The 13850-nt window shown below is 41.7% G+C and overlaps 1 protein-coding gene across 2 annotated transcripts in view; it reads left to right on the plus strand.

Annotated features, from left to right (window-relative positions):
• The window catches only part of ARID5B (AT-rich interaction domain 5B), a 295401-nt gene extending 282139 nt beyond the window's left edge, over positions 1 to 13262 (plus strand). For both annotated transcript variants that reach the window (XM_030203113.1, XM_030203114.1), the window contains 2 exons: positions 1039 to 1237; positions 10572 to 13262. In XM_030203113.1, the coding sequence (XP_030058973.1) occupies positions 1039 to 1237; positions 10572 to 12743 (2371 nt within the window). In that variant the 3' untranslated portion in view covers positions 12744 to 13262. The remainder of the gene's footprint in view (positions 1 to 1038; positions 1238 to 10571) is intronic.
• Positions 13263 to 13850: the final 588 nt, after the last annotated feature.

Here is a 13850-nt window from a genome sequence, read left to right on the forward strand (position 1 = left end):
AGCCCATTTGCATGCTTTCGCATGCATTAGCATGCTACTTGCGCTGCTCTGGGGTGAGCTCATTATTCCCCACGGCAGGGGCCTAAGAAAACAAGAGCCTTCACAACTAGTAAAATTGACTGACATAAAAAAAACCCAACCCAAATTGTTTGAATAAAGAGTTTGGATTGGGCTGTTAACAGTTTCTTTCTTTTGTTGACAGTGGCATTAGGTCCCCAGCGTGGTCGGTTTCCAAAATCTGCCACAAAGTGTATCATATTTCCACTAGTGGTGGTGCACAGTAGCTGAATTCTACTGTAAGGGGATGGTGCTCTCAGGCTTCTGAATAGAGAGCTGTATGGGAGCGGGGTTAGCAGGACTCCTGCGGGAATGGACACAGGTTCTGCTGGGATCTCACAGAAGTATAGTGTCAAGCCAGCCTACCTATCATTTCTTTGTGCTATGGCAATTAAAATAGTAGTAAAAAAATAATGGATTTGGTTGATAGCATTGAAATCCCCATAAGCACTGAGAGGGGGAGTTATCAACATGAGCTACTGTTGAGTTATTTCACCACAATATTTTAGCACAGGGGACAGGCGGAGATGGAAGAGATTATTTCTGGAAATGGATAGGAATGGAGGAGATTCCAGTGGGGAAGGGTGGAGATGGGTTAGATTCCAGGGGACGGGTGAAATTTCTGTCCCCCTGCAACTCTTCATTCCTGAATCAATGGGCTTTGACATTCATCTAAAAGCCATGTAAAAAGAGAGTAAAAAAAAACCTGAAAGGTTAACTCCTGAGTTAATTTTTCTAATATGATAGCTCTCTTTATTATACTTGGCATTAGGTATCCAAGGGCATTGAAGGCTAATTTATTTAAAGCTGCATTATAACCAAATGCTTATTTTCCCTTCATAGTTCAATTCCCTCTTTTACCATTCTGATTTTTATGTCATCAGGATATTTTAAACCTCCCTCCCCGCTTCTCACCAATAAATAAGAAGTTAGGTCTAGTACAGATTGTGCTAATTGTTATTTGCTCTCTTACTCATTCAGATTAATCCTGCCGTATGAAAGATTCCTGAAAGGAGAGGAAGATAAGCCGCTGCCGCCAGTAAAACCTCGAAAGCAGGACAACAGTTCCCAAGAGGGGGAAGCTAAGGCCAGAGTGCCAGGGGTTAAGCGCATAAGGAATGAAACCCAAAAAGGAAAGAAAGAAAAAGAGAACGCACAGAAATCCCAGGAAGCATTCCAGGTGGGTGATTGGTCTACTTTATTTTAAAAAAATGTTGAAGTCCAGAGTGCCAAAATTCAGTGGCATTCTAGATTTGTGGTGAAAATGTGACCCCGAGTTGATATTTCTGGGTGGTATGCTCCTGGGATGCACTTGAAACCGGTGTTAATCATTTCTGTGTTGTGTATGACTGCTGGCAGATCACCAGGATTTTGAAGACTCAGTTTCTGCTCAGATTGTTCTATGGAGTGTGCTTGGCTGGGCTATAGAAGCGCAATTATATTTATTTATTAGGATTTATTTACCGCCAGTAATAATAAATCAAGCATAAGCAATAGACAATTACAGCAGTAAAAATATTCAAATAATACAAAGTGTGGCATAGTATACAACTTACAATGTCAACACAATATGTAATAGAACATTTTTTTATAGTCGGCATAGGGTATACGCAAGGATGGGGAACATATAGATAAGTAGGAGGAGTTAGAAAATAAGGGGACTAATTTAAAGAAAGTTGCACATGCGGTCAGAGAGATGATTAAATGTTATCTCAACTAGGGTAGGAGTGGATTATATGGCCCTGTTTCAATTTTTGGGTGTATGATGTTATAATGAGTGGGTGCTGTGCCTGGTGCTTCCGGTTCTGCTGTCCTCCCACCTCCCTTGGACCTCACTTTGTAGTAACAGATGCTTTGAGGCAATAGTGGCAGGTGGTGAATACAGGATCTGAGCCAGTACATAGTCACAGGCCCAAACTTCCCCCTCACAACTACATTTCCTTTACCCAGTTCAAGAATGATGAGGTGAGGGGAGGTAATAGTGGCAAAGATGGAGCTGGAGCTGTCCATTCTCTTGCTATGTCAGTGAGAATATCACGTGGGCTTCATGCGCTGTGCAGGGGGCAATATTCAGCTTGAGGCGGTCAGAGGTTTTAAAGCCGCTAAACAGCAACTGGCTGAATTAGTCACAGATATTCAGTGCCCAGCCATGTTCAGGCACTGGCATTGAGTTTCCGGGTCTTTGGCGGACCCAGAAGTTATGTGGGCCTCTGGCTGATAGTCTTTGCCGGTACACGCACAAAGATAGGACTTCAATAAAAACCAGCCCTATCTGTCAAAATACATATGTGGACACCAGCCCTGAATATCACTGGTGCCAATGAATCTTCTGACTCCACCTCCACCTGACAGTGGCTGTCACACAAGATTTTCAGCAGCACTGAAAATCCGGGCCATCCCCCTTAGTGTGGTTTAAGCAGGCTGAAGTCTCTCCTGCCCACTTTTGAACCACAGTGAATATCAACCCCATAGTGTGTATATAACATTCATTCCACCAGTAAATCAGCAATGTAGAGGACAATGTCAGCCATACAGCACTCTCTTGTATACCTACTTTGTATGCTGTGGGAAGTATTAGACTTGGTTCCACATGCACATGAATTTGTTTAAGAGTAGAGAGGATTTTATTTCTATTAGCAAACGTGCTAAGTGTATTTTTTTAAATGGCTACTAAGCATATTTAATTTATTTTAATGATGCTTAGAGTGGGTCAGTTTGATTGCATCTGTAGAGATTAAGGGTACAGGAAAAATGGAACTAAACTGGCAAAGGAATAGCGAGCCCCACCAGGATAGATGCAGTATACATACAGGTGTAATTTGGGTGTAACGAGTGGAGTTCCTCAGTGGCGTACCTACCTTGGTTGCCACTCAGGGCAGAGCACCCCATCCTCCAGGCGCATCTCCATTCACATTCCCTCCCTTCTTCAAGTAAAGGGGGTGTGCTGAGCAGTCGCATGGCTGTTGGCTCTGCTGGTTCCCTGGCCTGGCACAGGAAGTTGACATCAGATGGGGCAGGGGACTGACAGAGCCCACAGCCACGTGAATGCTCAGCGCACCCCCTTGCTGCCTGCACCCAGTGATGCTTAATTTATAAAGACACATAGGTACCTATCCTGCTTATTTTCGAATGAGAAGGCCAGCCATCTTCCGACACAAATGGGGAGATGGCCGGCCATCTCCTGAAGCCAGCGAAATCAGTATTATCGAAAGCCGATTTCGCCAGCTTCAACTGCTTTCCGTCGCAGGGCCAGCCAAACTTCAAGGGGGTGTTTTGGCAGGATATGGAAGACGGGATGGGGGCGTGGTTACGAGATAGCTGGCTTCGGCCGATAATGGAAAAAAGAAGACCAGCTCTGACGAGCACTTTGCCGCCTTCACTTGGTCCATTTACTTTTAGGACCAAGCCTCAAAAAAGTGCCCCAACTGAGCAGATGACCACCGGAGGGAATCGGGGATGACCTCCCCGTACTCCCCCAGTGGTCACCAACCCCTTCCCACCCAAAAAAAAAATAAAATCATTTTTTGCCAGCCTCAGCCTCAAATGTCATACCCAGCTCCATGACAGCAGTATGCAGGTCCCTGGAGCAGTTTTTAGTGGGTGCAGTGCACTTCAGGCAGGTGGACCCAGGCCCATCCCCCCCACCTGTTACACTTGTGTGGTAAATGGGAGCCCTCCAACCCCCCCCCCCAAAAAAAAAAACCCACTGTACCCACATGTAGGTGCCCCCCTTCACCCCTTAGGGCTATGGTAGTGTTCTACAGTTGTGGGTAGTGGGTTTTGGGGGGCTCAGTACACAAGTTAAGGGAGCTATGTACCTGGGAGCAATTTAGGAAGTCCACTGCAGTGCCCCCTAGGGTGCCCGGTTGGTGTCCTGGCATGTGAGGGGGACCAGTGCACTACAAATGCTGGCCCCTCCCACGACCAAATGCCTTGGATTTGGCCGGGTTTGAGATGGCCGGCATCGGTTTCCATTATCGGCGAAAACCGATGCCGGCCATCTCAAACCTGGCCTCTCTGACATGTGGCCGGCCCCAACCGTATTATCGAAACGAAAGATGGCTAGCCATCTTTTTTGATAATATGGTTCAGGACCACTCTTTGCGGCGGCGCCCATATAGATGGCCGGCGCCGTTCAATTATGCCCCTCTATGTTACCTTTAAAATAGGTGCAATTTGTGCCTATTTTATAGATTTTAAATTATAAAAATTACCCCCTCTTAACATCAATCGCAGCTTTTACTCTGCAAAATTTGCTAGCAACAAATATTAAAACAAATAAAAAGCAATTTGATTTTGCTACAGAAAAAAATTATACATTAAAAAAAGTAAAGGTGCCCTTTTACTAAGCTGTGCTAAGAGCTAACGCATGCTTAACAGCAAACAAAAAAAAAAGCCTAACTAGTTAGCGCATCCATAACACAGGATCCCTTAGTGCCTCCGAGGCAGGAAGGGGGTAAGTTCAATAAACGTCACCCAAAGTTAGGTACAAACAACAACAAAGGTGGTCTAAAGAAGAGGGAACAACTATGGATGTCCAAATATGCCTTTATTGGTGGAAGACCTGACCTGGCCAAGTTTTGACAAACTGTCTACATTAGGGGTCATCAGATTCCTCAATAATAAGCACAAACATAAGGCACAAACTTGTAGTTTGCTGTGGAGAAGTTGACTTTTTGACGTAAGCAAACCTTCACTCAACGATTGCTATACTGCCAAATGGTAGGAACCTTTATGTTTGTGCTTATTGTTGGATACTTAAGCCAATTAAGATATGTGTGTCATTATTGAATATGCGTGCATTTCGGCACGGATCTCTAGGCATGCTGTATAGAATCCAGGGTTTTGTGCCTAACTTTGGGTGCGAGAATTAATGCCTGCCAAAGGCAGGTAGGTGTGCAAATGCAGGAATTCTGTAACATCGTTCCTAATCAATATTACACGAATCACAGTCGTGATTCCGCCTTCTCCACAGTACCGAAACAGTGCTAGTTACTCTCATGGCCAAATTCAAGCTGGAAATAGCTAAAGGTAAAAGCATACTTCTCCTCCAATTTGATATGTCGAGTGCATTCAACATGGTAAACCATAATATACTACTAAGACTTTTAGACTACTTCAGAATTGGTGGAAATATACTTAACTGGATCAAGGGTTTTCTAACCACCAGAACATACCAAGTGAAATCAAACTTTAAACGTATCACCACCTTGGAAAGCAGACTGTGGAGTACCTCAAGGATCACCACTATCACCTACACTTTTCAACATAATGATGATCCCACTGGCCAAGTCCTTAGCAAAGCAAGGCCTCAACCCGTTCATCTACGCAGACGATGTCACAATATACATTCCCTTCAGACATGATCTAACAGAAATCAACAACCAAATGAAACTCAGCTTGAACACTCATGGGCAAACTCTTTTCAATTGAAATTGAACACTGAAAAAACACACTGCCTGATCCTCTCATCTCAATACAATACGTACAAACCCACAACTGTAATCACCCCAGAACACAGCCTCCCTATCTCAGACAGCCTGAAAATACTTGATGTTATAATCGACCGCAACCTCATACTTGAGAGCCAAGTGAACTCCACAACAAAGAAAATGTTCCACGCAATGTGGACACTTAAACGCGTAAAACCTTTCTTTCCAAGGGAAATATTTTGTAACCTAATACAATCAATGGTACTAAGCCATGCAGACTACTGCAATGGAATCTACGCAGGATGCAAAGAACAACTCACTAAGAAACTCCAGACTGCTCAAAACACAGCAGCCAGGCTGATATTTGGAAATCGCAATTCGAAAGTGCCAAACCCCTCCAAGAAAAACTGCACTGGCTTCCAATCAAAGAACATATTACCTTCAAAATCTGCACCCTAGTCCACAAAATTATCCACGGCCAAGTCCCAGGATACATGACAGACCTCATAGACCTACCAATCAGAAACATAACCAGATCATCTTGAACATACCTAAACCTTCACTACCCAAACTGCAAAGGGCTTAAATACAAAGCAACCTATGCATCCAGCTTCTCCTACATAAGCACAAAACTATGGAACACATTGCCAAAAGCTGTGACAACAATCTACGACCACCTTAACTTCAGAAAATCACTAAAAACCAACCTGTTCAAAAAGGCATACCCCACCGACCCAACTTAAATACCTACACTCTGCAACACAGCAAAACCAAAGCTCGTAATGGACACTATATAACCATTCCTCTCCTCGATCCCCACTATACCTGAAACATATGTACCTTTATTCGACCACAATATCACCTTGTATTTGTTTCTTTACCAGACTTGGCGTATGCCATTACGATACTATGTAAGCCACATTGAGCCTGCAAATAGGTGGGAAAATGTGGGATACAAATGTAACAAATAAAAATAAAATAAAAAATAATTTCTGTGAATGCCCCTGACCTGCCCATGCCCCTCCCGTGGCCATGCCCCATTTGGAATTGCATGCCATGAAATTTAAGCGCACATGTTATAGAACAGGACATAGAACAGATCTGCTTGTAGCTTCTAATTACTGCCAATTAAGTGCTTGTTAATGCCAAGAATTATTGCCTAATTGGCTAATTAATTTACACACAGATCTCTGATCCGTGCCCAAAATTGCACACCCAACTTTGGGTGACCTATAAAGAATCTGGCGGTATGTGCTCATGCAGTGATGTTTTTTTAATGGCTGTACACTAATTCTAATATTAGCGCACGACCATTTTTGGAACAAATTGAAAATAGCCTTTTTTGGCAGCCAACCACACTAGAAATGGGCTTAGCACACGGGAAAGTGAAATAGAAGGGCAGTGAAATAAAGTGGCTAACCTCCTTAATGTAAAAGGCACAGTAAGAAATGAATTACTTTTGATACTTTTTTCATGTAATTTTCAGCAGTTCCAGCATGTGAAAGTTTTTACATTTTTTGCTACATTATGTTTGTAACCTTCTGCATGATTACATTCAGCTTTACGTTTCGCAGATGTAGAAGAAAAGCAGAGAATTGCTGTTCTCATCCGTCTGGTATTTTATGTAACTGTATAAGTTCAGGAGACGACAGATAGAATGTGTTGTGTACAGAAAGAAAAAAATGTAACCTAATGATGGCATTTAAACTGAAAAAAAGGCAGCTATTAAGACAAAAATACAATGTGGGTGACCCAGACTGTGTATCTAATAAGAAAGCACACAGAGATATTTTAAAGCAGCTGTAAAGAAATAAATCTTTATACCAATTGTGACTCATTAGCTGTGTTATATCCACCCTCAACAATGACTGTGGTGCAGCATTTAGATAATAATTTTCTTTTGCTGTTTCCTGGATGCTGCTTATCTGAACACAAGAAGAAAGAGCAGAAATCTTATGCAACTGATCGGAGCCAGCCTTCTACCAAGGCTTGTCACAACAGAATGACAGCAATTTTGCAAAAGTCTGTCACTCAGCAGTGTGGCAGAGGGACCACTGTGATGACCTTCCAGGGTCAGAGATCGTTAATCCACATAATGGAATGAATAGCGTGAATTGTGCACACTAGCTTTAATAATGGAGAAGCAGAAAGAACTGCAGTGTAGGGACTAGAACATATTTCAGGAAGAAAAAGAGATATTTGTGGCTGTGAGCACCAGCTGAATGCTGACAAGTTCATTTTCCCCTTTTGTTAACAAAAATATCGTTTGTGGTAGTAACCCATCTCTGCATTTCAGTCCAGTTTGTTCAGCTTTCTTGCCAGCTTTGCATTAGCAGTTTTAATCGTATGTATGATGCAGAATCAGAAATACCTCATTAACATTTAATTCAGTCTGAGTGTAAAGATAGTTCAATTCAGTGCAGTTAAATGCAACAACATTTGAAGAAAAGTGCCCCAATTAATGTATAGTTCGGACTGTTTCACTTCTGATTTTGGTCATTATCATTTTTATGGTCCTGTGATTGATTTACTCACTCATCCAAGCACTGTTGAAAATTCTGTGGAAATCCTTTGTGTATCTGATGGATTTATCAGCAATTGTTTGGTTCCATAATACAGGATATGTAGTATATGCTGCTTTGTTCAAAATACCCAAGCCTTCAGTCTATTGTGTTCTCTTCTAGTCATATTTCTGGATCTCTGTTTGCTCACAATATCTAATTATTTTTCTTTATGGAATGAGTTATACACTAATTTTTTAGCCACCCTCCATTTAAAAGAAGCTTCTCTTATTGTCCATACTTCAGTTCAGCATACATTTATTCTCTGTGTCTCAGCATCAGTATAGTTAGTGCCCTGATGTACTTAGCTTTACAACAGTGGGAGTGGCTTAATATTGATGTACTTAAAAAATCTGATATTCAAAAAAAAAAGCTGGACTCCTAAATTTGTGCTCTATTTTCAGCCAAATTTAGAAGCTTAATTTTCAAAGCGTAAAAGTACTGCTTATAAATTTAGGTGTACCATTCATTTGCCTAGATTTAAAGGCCTAATTTATGAGGCTAGTGTGAAAATCAGTACTAAGCTCCTACCCTTTTCCCAGCCCTAAATCTACCCCTGTTGCCATCCACTTTTTATGCTTCCAAATGTAGATACTCAGCCCTAGTAAATTTTCAGATAGGCCAATTAAGGCAGCAGCTCTTCCAAGTTAGAGCATAAATCCTTTTTAATATTGTGCCCAACAATGTTATTAGCCAACCAAGAAGAGGGAATCCAAAATACAAGCAGCAAAAAGGCATACAAGAAGCACGATGAGCTTTCAGACTTGGGTAGCGTCAAAAGGTTTATTGAAAGACTCGACGCGAACCGTGTTTCGGTAAACGCCTTCGTCAGGGGTCATAGTAAATGTGATAAAAGACGCTAAGTCCTTATTATTATTTCTTCACAAAAGAAATGGACATAATTACAGTGTTCCTGTGATGGGTCCACTGCATTCAGTCAAAAGAGTCGAGCTGACGTTCAGTCCTCGGAATGGATGCTCTACTGCAAAAAAACAAAACAACCCAGAATGGGTGCATTCGCATTAGCACAAACTAACGGGTTAATGCTGAGTTAATGTAGAAGCACTTAGCGTAGCTCTTCCCAAACTGTGGGTTTTTGGGGTCTCAACCTAGGTGGACTCTCATCATTATTCAGCACCTCTAGGGATCACACAATTTTATTTGGTTTCAATTATGGGGTCCCAGGCACAGAAAGATTGGGAATCACTGACTCAGCGCCTTGTAAATAGGAGGCAGAAAGTGCTCCTGTGTTAATTTTTTGTAAGTCCTGTATGCTAATGGAAAAGTTAGTACAGGACTCTCAAAAATAAATTTTAGAAAAGCCCTAAATACTGCTGCATTGAATCTGGACTTTACGTGTGGGGAAAGTCCCGCATTAAGACACAGTAAACCCAGATTCTAACGCCCTTTAGTAAAAAGGCTCCTTGGTTTGTTAGTATGCTTTAAATATTTTAGTGTGTTCTACATTGTTGTAGGTGGTTATTCTAGAATCTTTGTTACACATAGAAAATTCAGTTTTAGAAAGCTAGGATTTATACATGTAAATCTGCACTACATGCATATGGCAAGGGGGTGGGGTTTGGGGTGGACCTGGACAGCACCAAAATCTATGCGTGTATTCCCCATTTCAGAAGAGGAATGGACATAAATGACTACATCGATCAACCTTGTGATTTACAGCTGCTCCTTGGTACATATGGGTTATTTAAAAGTGCTAGCTTTGTGCAGCCCTTTGTAGGAGAGATATGGGGAAGTCTCTTCTTTAATCCCCATTGTTTTCCCCCTCAAAATTGACAATGCAGCCTTTGTACGTCATTGGGGATCGTTTACACATGTAGGTTTCTAAAATGGCAGGCATACACGTGTAGGTACTAAAATACCTCTTTTCACAGGTATGTTTGGAGTTTATATGTTTAGTTGCTTCCATTGAAGTTTCTACATACACAGTTGTAATTTGTAAGCTCCCGCTGCATGTAGCTGCCACATATGTGTCCATTCCTGTGTGTATTTTAGAATAGACTCAACATGGCAGATCCTTTTCTAAATTACTACTAGAATTGGACACATTCCGACCTGGATGACTCAGTTCTGATTTCGATCTATCTAAAATGGGGCTGCCCACATGCATCAACTGATGAGTTAACGAGCATTAGGCATCAGTGAGTGTGAAATCAAATGAAAAACACCAACAAAATCAGGAAAAATTAAAATGAGCCAATTTTTTTTGTCTGCATTCATCCCTATAAACCAGAACCCTATGAATTTGAGTACAAGAAGAAAGGGAAGATTAGTTAGGCTCTTTTTGTCATGCTTAAGAGTTTTTCCATCTGAATACTTTATAGATCTGTTCAGTGAAAACTTGAATCTGTGCAGTTGAAATGTAGGTTTCCACTTCTGAGACACTTGTGACAGAGACTTGAAAAAGATGTGCCAGGGTTTTAATGTTCTCATTCTCTCTGAAGATGTTTGTAGACATGGGTTGCATTTTTAATTGAGGCTGATTTTTTTTTTCTTTGGCCAGGTTCTCTCAGATGATGGGAAGAATGAAGAGAATTTAGAGGGGAGTTCAGTGGTACAGTCTGCTCCAGAAGACCTGAAGAAACCTGTTGAAGGGCCCTTGATGCTCAAACAAGAGATACACATGGCCACCTCCACGGAGCAGGCCAACACAATTGAAACAAGCACTGATAGAGACAAAGTGAAAAAGGAAGATGAAGACCAGCACCCAGTATCTTCTCTGTCAAATGACTTAGAGTCTCGAGAGGTGGAAGTAGATCCAGAGCCCTCTAATGAACAGTTGCAAAAAACAGCAAATGCCATTTCTCCAACCCAGCAAGAAGTGGAATGCTTTACAGATCACTTAGACAATGAATTTCATGAATCCCCTTTCAAAGTTTTTCCTGCAATCCAGGTCCGTTTGCCAACTCAGAATCACTTGGGAGATGAGAAACTGCCCGAGATGCCAGATTATATTGCAAACTGCACCGTAAAAATGGATCCTTTAGGCAATGAAGGTTTGCAGACCCCCATAGATAGTAGTATACTACAAAATGCACTGAAACAGAATCCAAAAGTTTATCTTGTTCAGACTTTGGATGTGTTGAAAGAAAAAGAAGTGCCAGTTTCCATGACTGATAACCGTACTTTTAGTTACGCACCTGTACTTTATTCAAGGGGTAATCCAGGTATCATGTCACCTTTGGCAAAGAAAAAGCTTTTATCACAAGTCAGTGGGACATCACTTTCTAGTAGTTCCCCTTATGGTTCACCCCCTCCTTTAATTAGCAAAAAGAAATCAAATGTGAGAGAAGAACTGCCAACAGCTGTTAAAGTGTCTAATTCTGAACCAATAGCAGTAAATCGACCTTCAGTAATACAACATGTGCAAAGCTTCAAGACCAAGAATGCAGGAGACAGAAAGTCTACAAATGATTTGTTCAAGTATGACACATTAAGTAAACCTGAGGTCCGCCGCTGTGATTTCTCTATGCATCACCTCCAATCTTTCACCGATTCTTACACGTCCAAATCAGATGTCCATGACTGCAAGGACAAAATGGCTGAAAAAAAAGCCATGCAGCATTCTCAGGTTCCCAGTTTCCTGACCGATTTCTATTCATCACCCCATCTGCATCGGCTTTACAGGCAAACTGAGCATCACCTTTATAATGAACAGACTGCAAAATATCTCTCCCATGAAATGTTCCGTGATTCAGAAAATATCTCTACCTTTACCCAGCACAAGCACCCAGAAACATTAAACTTAAATTATCATTCATCTTTGCATCAACCAGAAAAAAAAACGGTGACGGACATATCAATAGATGACCAACCAACAGATTTGAGCCTTCCTAAATCTGTACATAAACAAATTTCAAAGATGGCAGGGTCTAACCTTCCTCATTCAGTGATACAGCAAGAAATTAAAAGTACCCCACCACTTCAGGCAACAAGTAGTCAAAGGGCTGTGATTGCAGGCTGCCACCCCAAAGCTTGTCGGGTTTTTCCCATGCCACTGGCACCCAAAAAACACACAGAGGCCATTCACAGGCCGGGAAAATCTCAGAATATGAGATTGGATGGTGTACGAAAGATGGAAGGTGTGGTCCATCCGATTATAAGCAGGAAAAGCAGCTGTCAGAACGTTGGCACAGCTAGGCCTTTGAAACGAAGCTTGGAAGATATGGACAGTATGGTATCTGAGAAGAAAGCCAGGGCCTTGTCTCCTGTGCAACCCGTGAAGGAACTTTCTGTAAAAGAGAAGTTTTCTGAGCAGGAGGGAGAAGGCAGCAAATTGGTGCATGGACCTCACTCTAGCAGCGTGTTAGACAATCACAAATTTCCCCTTTCTTCACCCATCTTTCCAGGTCTGTATTCAGGAACCTTGTGCACTGGGCTAAACTCACGCATTCCGGCCGCCTACTCCCACCCTTTGCAGTACTTGAAGAACCAGACTGTACTTTCCCCGTTAATGCAGCCATTGTCCCTTCATTCTATCATGATGCAAAGACAGTTTCTTGCCTCCTCTGCCAACTCTGGGCAACTCTACAGACACTTAGCTACAGCAGCCCCTGTGGGAGCATCATACGGTGATCTATTGCACAGTACCATTTACCCCTTAACCCCTATAAACCCTCAAGCTGCCTTTCAGCCCTCCCAGTTGTCCTCTGTACATCCTAGCACAAAGCTTTAAGTTCCTAAAACAGCAAAAGAAAACATTGATAATTTTGCTACATTCCTAGCCCTCTAGTAATGTTTTGCAGAATGATTACTGTAGTCAGACTTTGATAACCAGATAATATGTTATCAGAATCACATGTAGATTCATACTTGTAGTTCTAATTTGGTTGAAGCAGAAGTGGAGACTGCATTTCAGTACTCCTGTGTTTGGCTTTGTGCTCCTCCCGCTTATCATTTCACTGTGGCTGCTAGATTTGTAATAGGATTACTGATATGCCTTGGCAAAATGCAGAGAACTAGACACAAGCTTTTATCCTACAGGAACAGGCATAGCAGGCAGTGGGCAGGAAGCAAGCACTGTGGTGTGCATCAGTTAGTGGACGTGCTTCTTGGGATCATTTTTTCTGACTGTTAAAGGTTTAATCAATGCAATGTATAGTAAAGCGTTAATTGATTTTTCATTTTAACACTATTAAGACAGAAGTAAACACTGTTCAATTGTCTGTAAATATCGGCTTCAAAAAAACTACCAGTGTCTGTCAGTTCATATAATTTATGTGGATTCATTTTCCAGTTGATTCTGTGCTTTTTCTATTGAAGCAGTATTGTGTTATCCACAAGTTTAATTTTAAAAGGCTGACTCTACTCATTTTTCTGATGTTTGTAATTGTCTCCACAGCGTAGCATTTTGAGCAGCTTTCAGTTTCAAATGCTGTTTACAAATTCAGGTAACTGATTCAACATTACCTAATGGAAATAAACAGACTGTACAGCACAATCATGCAAACAAAGTTCCCAGGGTTTCGAGAACTTATTTGAAATCAAGCATACTTCTTCCCTGAAAAGTGTGATTCTGTAGTTTATACACTGCTTAGCCGGATGAAAAGCGTAGACCTTCACGTAATGAACAAAAGTATTGTTTGTAACTTTATCTGAGATTGGGAAAAAGCTCTATGCCGCCAGAAGAGCAAACCTGCAGTCACAGTTAGCAGCCTGCTTTTGAGCAAGGTCCAAAGGATGTATCTGTGGTCAGCACAACTATTTTTGGAATACCAAGCATTTGACTGAGAGCCAAACTGGACTGTGATGAATGGCATAGCTAGGTACTCTTCAGCCACTC

Source organism: Microcaecilia unicolor, chromosome 5 (assembly GCF_901765095.1).
Source record: "Microcaecilia unicolor chromosome 5, aMicUni1.1, whole genome shotgun sequence".
Lineage (NCBI taxonomy): Eukaryota > Metazoa > Chordata > Amphibia > Gymnophiona > Siphonopidae > Microcaecilia > Microcaecilia unicolor.